The sequence below is a fragment of the Sparus aurata genome, chromosome 23, assembly GCF_900880675.1.
Source record: "Sparus aurata chromosome 23, fSpaAur1.1, whole genome shotgun sequence".
NCBI lineage: Eukaryota > Metazoa > Chordata > Actinopteri > Spariformes > Sparidae > Sparus > Sparus aurata.
Genome location: NC_044209.1, coordinates 28,994,414 through 29,003,139, shown reverse-complemented (window position 1 = coordinate 29,003,139; position 8,726 = coordinate 28,994,414). Strand labels below are relative to the sequence as shown.

General features: G+C 39.4%; 1 protein-coding gene across 1 annotated transcript in view; it reads right to left on the bottom strand.

Annotated features, from left to right (window-relative positions):
- Positions 1-7,492, bottom strand: part of LOC115576243 (E3 ubiquitin-protein ligase CHIP-like) — an 8,537-nt gene extending 1,045 nt beyond the window's left edge. The window contains exons 1-8 of the mRNA XM_030408753.1: positions 7,339-7,492; positions 5,888-6,097; positions 5,245-5,443; positions 5,003-5,168; positions 4,830-4,917; positions 3,919-3,975; positions 3,445-3,561; positions 1-1,537 (exon numbers count right to left, since the gene is read on the bottom strand). The exon at positions 1-1,537 is cut by the window's left edge and continues 1,045 nt beyond it. Of these exons, the coding sequence (XP_030264613.1) occupies positions 1,412-1,537; positions 3,445-3,561; positions 3,919-3,975; positions 4,830-4,917; positions 5,003-5,168; positions 5,245-5,443; positions 5,888-6,007 (873 nt within the window). The 5' untranslated portion in view covers positions 6,008-6,097; positions 7,339-7,492 and the 3' untranslated portion in view covers positions 1-1,411. The remainder of the gene's footprint in view (positions 1,538-3,444; positions 3,562-3,918; positions 3,976-4,829; positions 4,918-5,002; positions 5,169-5,244; positions 5,444-5,887; positions 6,098-7,338) is intronic.
- Between the last annotated feature and the right edge of the window lie 1,234 nt (positions 7,493-8,726).

Here is an 8,726-nt window from a genome sequence, read left to right as displayed (position 1 = left end):
TGATTCTCTGAGCCGCAGCACGGATCAATACATTAACTGATGAATGTCAACACCGGGTTATTTACAAATGACAGTGATAATAGAGAAACAGTGGAGTCAGAACTGTACAGACGGTCCTCAAACGTCTCATCTCATTAAGTTCTACTGGTCTCACTGGTCCTCATCCGGCTGTTGAACAAAGTTCAGAAACTGTCGAGGACGTATGGAAGATTATAAGCGCCACGCCTTATAAAGCCTTTTATTACACAATTCAGACTTTAATCTCAGATTTAAAGGTCTTGTCAATTTTCCTGCACGGATATCTTTCCCCTAAAGAATCCTGTCCACACAAACTTTGTGTCAGAAAACAAATAATCAATTACAAACACTGAAACAGAGTCGACTTATAGTTCTTTTCTTTTGCTTTAACATCTTTCTGTCACACTGCTGAGACGCTGTGTGGAAACAGGAAGCTAAAGAAGTTTCATCTGTGTGGAGCTGCTGCGTACTGAAAGCAACAACAGGCTCAAACTGAGGCAAGACATCGGAGGTTTCTTTTAAAATAATCTGTTTAGTGACCTAAAAATCTGTTTGCGTGGACGAGACGCCACAGGAAAATGTTTGTGTTGCTTAATAACTGTATCAGTGTGGAGACGACAAAAGAGAGTTCTGACTTTTACTCAGAATTAAAGACAGACTTGTGAAAAAAGGACTCAAAAGCTCTTCCATAAGGTCGACAGAGGACAACCTCCTGTCGTAAATAAAATAACAGAAATCTCACTTTATTAATGTCGCTGTTTGTTAACAGAATCAGGACATCGGATCAGAACTGTGTCCAGTGGGAGGAACGATTCTCTGTTCTCACCTTAAAACATAAAATATGCGACCTTTGTTCAGTTCGTTCTGACATTCTCCCAAATGTCTCCAACAATGATGAAACCAGAGAAATCCACAAGTTTGATTAAACATAACGAGAATAAAACTTTAAACACTAAAGCATCAATAATAAATATGATTTTTGGGTATGTGAGTGGCTTTACTTTTGGTTCTTACTTGATTGTGTTTTTGGACAATCAGACTGTTAAACATATTTAGTTGTTTGAATTTCCACCTCTGCTCGATGAAACAGCAGGTTGAACTACAGCGACCTCTAGTGGCGACTCAGAGACGATAAATAATTGCACATCCTCTAAAAGCATCTTCAAACGGTTCTCCTACATTCATCTCTCCTTGTTTTATAGATTATCTGTCTCAGTTCATTCAGTTATTCACTTTTTAAATTTTGTTTTCTTTAAGAATAAACCTTGTTTGCTGTGTTGATTTTAAAACGCAGCCGATCATCAAAGTCGAGTTTGTGATTTTGTTGCAGGTTTGAACTTCGTCTGCAGCCACCAACTGTGAAACAACAACTTCTCTTCCGTCCTCTCATTGGTCAGTAGTCCTCCACCCATCCGTTCTCCAAAATAAAAGCATCGATGACTTCCTTCATGGCCAGGTTCGGGATCAGCTGGTCTTGGGTCAGAGGAGAGCGCGTCACCGGGTCAAAATGGCCGACTCGCTGCAAGAGAGCGACAAACACGTCGTGCTTTTACTTTGAAAAAATTATTTTCACTAATCTTCGTTTTTTCAGTGTTCTTTTTTCTTGCATCCTTTATGTTAATTTATAAATGAATAAATTGTTTGTCTCACTATAATAATAATAATAATAATAATAATAATAATAATAATAATAATAATAACATCCGTCACGTTTTTCATGTTTATTTGACAAAAATATCAATAAAATTACAGAGAGAGAAAATACTCTAAAGTCATTTATCATACTTTCGCATTTATTAAATGAAACTGTAACAAATAAGTCAAATATTGTATTTATATTTGTAAACTTAGTGAAAGCAGCAGTAGAGTTATTGAATCTGTAATTTTAATAAACGTCAGTTTTTATGAGTTGTGTTCAGATTCTTCGGCTGCTGGAACATGACGAGTTTTTCCTTTGTGTGTTTTTTTACAGTGTGCAGCTGAATTTATCAGTGTATTAATCAATGAATGATCAATTACTCTGATAATGTTCTGTCATTTTCTCTGTAAAATCATCGTCTGGTAACAGATTCACTGTTTTCATTAACCAGCAGAACGAATCAAGACGGACACGAATCATTAACGTCAGCTACGACGCCAATGCACGTGGAGCGACTGAATGAAGACGTCACTCAGACGAGGAAGGTGAACACAGGTGTGTGCCTGTGTGAAGGTGTGTACCTGTGTGAAGGTGTGTGCCTGTGTGAAGGTGTGTAGCTGTGTGAAGGTGTGTGCCTGTGTGAAGGTGTGTACCTGTGTGAAGGTGCGTGCCTGTGTGAAGGTGTGTACCTGTGTGAAGGTGTGTACCTGTGTGAAGGTGTGTGTCTGTGTGAAGGTGCGTGCCTGTGTGAAGGTGTGTACCTGTGTGAAGGTGTGTGCCTGTGTGAAGGTGTGTACCTGTGTGAAGGTGCGTGCCTGTGTGAAGGTGTGTACCTGTGTGAAGGTGTGTGTCTGTGTGAAGGTGTGTACCTGTGTGAAGGTGTGTGTCTGTGTGAAGGTGTGTGTCTGTGTGAAGGTGTGTAGCTGTGTGAAGGTGTGTGTCTGTGTGAAGGTGTGTACCTGTGTGAAGGTGTGTGTCTGTGTGAAGGTGTGTACCTGTGTGAAGGTGTGTGTCTGTGTGAAGGTGTGTGTCTGTGTGAAGGTGTGTAGCTGTGTGAAGGTGTGTGTCTGTGTGAAGGTGTGTGTCTGTGTGAAGGTGTGTGTCTGTGTGAAGGTGTGTGCCTGTGTGAAGGTGTGTACCTGTGTGAAGGTGTGTATCTGTGTGAAGGTGTGTACCTGTGTGAAGGTGCGTACCTGTGTGAAGGTGTGTGTCTGTGTGAAGGTGTGTGCCTGTGTGAAGGTGTGTACCTGTGTGAAGGTGCGTACCTGTGTGAAGGTGTGTACCTGTGTGAAGGTGTGTGCCTGTGTGAAGGTGTGTACCTGTGTGAAGGTGTGTACCTGTGTGAAGGTGCGTACCTGTGTGAAGGTGTGTGTCTGTGTGAAGGTGCGTACCTGTGTGAAGGTGCGTACCTGTGTGAAGGTGTGTACCTGTGTGAAGGTGCGTACCTGTGTGAAGGTGTGTGCCTGTGTGAAGGTGCGTACCTGTGTGAAGGTGTGTGTCTGTGTGAAGGTGCGTACCTGTGTGAAGGTGCGTACCTGTGTGAAGGTGCGTACCTGTGTGAAGGTGCGTACCTGTGTGAAGGTGCGTACCTGTGTGAAGGTGCGTACCTGTGTGAAGGTGCGTACCTGTGTGAAGGTGTGTACCTGTGTGAAGGTGCGTACCTGTGTGAAGGTGTGTGCCTGTGTGAAGGTGCGTGCCTGTGTGAAGGTGCGTGCCTGTGTGAAGGTGCGTACCTGTGTGAAGGTGCGTGCCTGTGTGAAGGTGTGTGCCTGTGAGGCAGCTTTTACCTGCAGGTGCTCCTCGATGTCTTTCCTGTCGTACGTGACTCCGCTGGGCGTGATGCACGGCTCTCTCATCAACTCAAAGCTGATCTTTCCACACAGGAAGTCGGGAATCTCACGTTTCTGTCAGACACACAACAGACTGTCAACATCATCATCACAGTCAAAACTTTAACAGGTTCGACTGTGTTTGTCACGCTCGAGTGAGTGATGAAGATACTGAGTGAAAATAATAAACGTTATCTCGGCAGCACTTCTGAAAACACGGTTTACAAAGTGCTCTGACAAACGAGCAGAAGAAGTGGAAGTAGATGTTGGAGAATAAACAGTCCATCAGTCTGTGAGGAGGAAAAACAAGAAGGCCGAATAGAGGAGAGGAGGAGAAGTGCAATAATTATAATAAGCAATCAATAATAGAATCAAATCAATAAAGGACGATACGAGGACGACTGAGTTCAGTTCACAGTCTTCATCACTGACCTTCCTCTTCTCGTCCACTTGACAGAACAGCTCCTCCATGTCTGACAGATATTTGTCCTGCAGGAGAAACACAGTCAGCAGCCGCAGACAAACTCTGTCTCAGGTTCACCTGAAGAACTGAACACAAGTCTGTTTCCACGAAGCCTCTAATGATCACTGAGCTATTTATGTAAGAATTCTGGAGGAAGACAGTTGATTTATTGATACACTTGTGACAAATATTCATCTTTTTCTTAAAGCACAACATTAATCCTGCCTTTAAAAGGTTCTACTGGGAGGTTTTTTCTCATATGAAGCAGAAACAGGAAACTCTCTCTCATATCCACCATGTGGGCCTTAAACAGTACCGCTCTGTCTCCTCACAGTACTATCGAAGATCATCGCTAACAAAGTGGTTCCGCTAATTCAGCTACAAACAGGTTTCATTTCCTCTTTACCTCTTCATGGTAAAACCCCGTTATTTAGTCTACTAAAAGCTTTTATTATGAACACATGAACCAGCTGACAGGGTGTTTGTTCCGGGTCAGCTGCAGTCGAGAGACGTCACTGCAGCCCGTTTGGAGGTGGTGCTGGAGGTTTGGACCTACTCTGGAGCAGAACCATCACCGGTGTGGCTCGGCTCAACTCGGTGGAGTAAAACTGGTGATGGACAAATCTTTGAAAGTCAAATTGAATCTCCAATTACACGATTCAATTTGATACTGATACAGACTTTGAATCTGAAAATCTAAACTGAATGCTTATTTGATTTCTTGACAGGAACTGACTAAGAATCCAAAATGATGGTAATCATCGTATCGTAGTTTCTTCTGTCTCTGCAGCCGGACAAAGACTCTTTTCTCTCTGCTCTCTTTTCATGTCATGTTAAAAAAAACCGGTTTGTAAGTCAGGTTCATTCTAAATAAACGTACGTGTTTGGTGTGGATCTCGTTGAGGTTGTGCTGAACTCTGCTGTCGTCTGACTTGTCTTCTTGTTTCCGTCTGCAGCCCTCCAGTTCCCTGCAGGTTAAACCAAACACACTTTATTTTAAAAAGGAACAAGAAGACAACACATGAATCTGTCTGTTTCCGGGGGTCAGCGTGCCTCTTCTTCTCGGCCTGGATGAGTTTGCTGAGGTAGGCGTGCAGCTCGCTCTCCTGGTTGATCCTCCTCTCCTCCAGGCTGTTCCACCGTTTCTTCTTGGCTACCCGCAGAGCGCTGGGAATGTCGTCGCCGAAGTTCAGACGCTGCTCCTTCGCCAGGTTATAAGCTAGAACAAAAACACACAGATGAGCTGTAGGTCTGATGTTGTTTAGAACAGACTCGTGGACTTCAATCCGTCGTACCTTTCTGCAGGTTGCCGATGGCCTCGTCGTAGTTCTCCATCTCCAGGTGACACTGACCCATGAAGAAGTGAGCTTTGACCGACTGGCTGTCCAGCTCCAGAGCGTGTCTGCAGTCGGACAGAGCTTTGTCGTACTGCTGCAGCTTCACGTAGCACAGCGCTCTGTTGGTGTAGTACGCCGGGACGGACGGACTGTGGGTCTGAGAGAGGGGACAAGACCGGAGACGTGCACTGTAGAGATGCACCGATAGAACTTTTACTCTCCAGATAAACATGCCAACAGCTCAGAGAATCTGCCGACACAGATTCATGATCCAATAACCGACGCTCAACTTCTCCCAGAGTTGTAAACTGACGACTGATCAGTGGAAACATTCAGTTTTACATCGCTGCGTTCATTCAGCTTCTGAAGAGTAAAACCTTCCTTCTATAATCACATCTGAACTGTTACAGTAAACACAACTTTACACCATTTCTTTATACCCATGACAATCACTGTATATTGTCCATTTCTTTATTCTACCAGCTGTCCGCTGACTTTGATTGTGCGCACCGATCAGCCTTATTTAAACATACATTACTTTATTTCTGTCTCAAACAAACAGCAGCCTGCAGCTGCTCCCCGTCACTCTGTCCTCACTCACGATGGCTTTGCTGTAGCAGGCAGCAGCTTCCAGGTACTTGCGGCTCAGAAACAGGCGGTTCCCCTGCTCCTTCAGCTCCTGAGCCGACACCGAGGCGCTCTTCTCCGGGCTTTCAGACATCTTGTCCACCAGGCTCGCTGCTCCGGCGGCAGCTGCCCCTTCACTCTGCTTCCCTATCCTGACGCTCGGATCGGACGGGCGGGACGGAAACTGAGACGACAAGAACCAAAGAACAGGTGAAGTTAATATATCATCCAGTGTGTAAACGAGCTGCTGATTTAATCATCGAATCACAATGTAAACAAGGGAGACAACAAGCATGAACGTCATTAAAACAATATCTACTGATAATAGAACCAATTAAATTGACACTTTTCTACAAGGAAGGAAAACATCTTGATTTGTATTTAATGCTGAATTTACAAGAAGAACCAACATTAAGATTCTGCTCGTGAGGCAACAACTCTTAAAATCAAACAAATTTTAATGGAGTCTGGTGATACTGCAGTTATTAATGATCCACTTAATAACTTAATCCATGTCTCACACACACACACACATACACACACACACACACCTAATCATAATAACTATACAAATATATATTTTCTCAAACTAAAAACTTTGACAACAAATAAAGCTAAACACTAGATATTCATATAAAAAAAATAACTTAAAAAAGTGAGAAAAATATATCTAAGATATAATACAATTTAAAATCTAATATTTCTGATTTGTAGATGTTAATCATACTGTATTACACATACTATATGACAATGTAAAAATTATTGTATGAATGAAAATATAAAATATATATGTACATAATATTATTGACATAATAAATAAATATCAACGTCTATTTTTGTTTTTAAAGGTAAAAAGTATTTCGATATATAACATCATGCTTATGGTTATTAATGTCACAACAAATATATATTTTTAAATTTTAAATCTTGAGAGCCAATAAAAGTGAACACTCATTATAAAATATAATAATAATAATAATATTTATATTCAGCTCACATTTTGGACTCGATACTAAATATCAAACATGGTGTAAAACACACACACACACACACACACAGCCACCAGGTGTGAACTGTACCTGGCTGTAACACGTCACTGATGTTTGTCTCTGCTGTCATTAGACGACACACACACACACACACACACACACAGGCTGTCATGTCTCCCTCTGAGCCAACATTACATCTAAACTGTGCTCGTTAGCATGTAGCTAACGTTAGCTTCCCCTATGATGTTTCAACAGTTCAACATTGATTCTTTTGCTAACGTCCGTGTCGCAGTTCGTCCCTACAGTTAGCCTGGCTGCCATCATGAAGCTAACACACCTCAGCGCTCACCAGCTAACGCTCCTGATGACGACACGTTTATCACGTTAAGCTAACTGTACCTGCAGCGTCACATAATCAATAACGTCGGACTGTCACCTGTGCGGCTGCAGTGTGACCTCCTGGATGAATGAACGCTGTATTCTGCGGAGCTGCTAGCTGCTGCTGTAGTTTAGCTCGGTGGCTAACTGTCGAGCTACAAGTTGTTCATCCTGCAGCCAGCAGATGTTTTGGTTTTCATCAGTGACGGAAAACGCGTCATCAGAAGACACGCCCAACAATAGTGACAGTTTTTAGATCATAAATACATAAAATAAAAATATACATCTATGCACATATAATAATGTGAATGTTATTGTAAACCCACACGTTTCATTGTTAATGTAGATGTGTATTGCTATTTTATTTATTATAATTATTATAAATTAGAGATGTTATAGTAAAATGATTGTGTAAAATAAAAAAATGCACTATATATACACATAAACAAATGTATATTTCGAAATTAAAAACAGCAAACAATTGAAACCAATTATTATATCTTTAAATTAAAAACAAAAAAGCTTCAAGAAAAAAGTAATATATATAAAATATATAAATAATTATTTAAACTATTACAAATGTAATAACAAATACTTTTAAGATTCAATTTTAGATGTCTTTTTATATTTAATATTATATATTTTATATTATAAAGATGTAATATAAAATACAAATAATTTTACAAATGAAAAATATGTATGTACAGATACTGATATTATAAATAACATTTTCATTGTATTTTTTAAATTGTTTTTAAATATTAAAAATATTACATTATGTACTGTTACAGTTACATTCTAAAAATTAAGTGTATGCAAAAACTATTCATGATAAAATAAATTTTTCTGTATTTCAAATCTTTAAAAACAGCGAAACATAAAAATACAAAAACATACAAATATATATTCATAAAACACATTGCATGTATTTATTTCTTTATGTTAATTATTGTTAATATTAAACATATTCTATAAAAGTTATAATATAACAAAAAAGTGTCAAATCTTTATTTCAAGATTTTATTTCATTGATTTTATTTTCCATTATATACTTATTCTTTTACAATATTTTCCACATTTTTCAATTTTATAAAACAAATGTAATGTTTTAAAACACTGAAGCAGAAAATCATTTGAAAGTTGTTTACATTCAGTTTTGTTTTGACTCAAAGATTATATATAAACTAATCATATTAAAATTGTGTCAAAATGTAATTTATGAACATGGAAAATGTCAAATTTAATTGAAGACTTTTTAAATGGTAAGTTTCACAAACATCCATCCCTCCAACCTGTCAATCATAATTTAAGACTAAGAATTTTAAACATTAAATAGTAATACAACCAAAGTCTACAAGTTTTGCATAATGATGAATTTTATAAATTATAATTTTGTATAAATGACGTTTATTTCCCCCAATTCTGTTTTTAAAAAAAATAGTTATT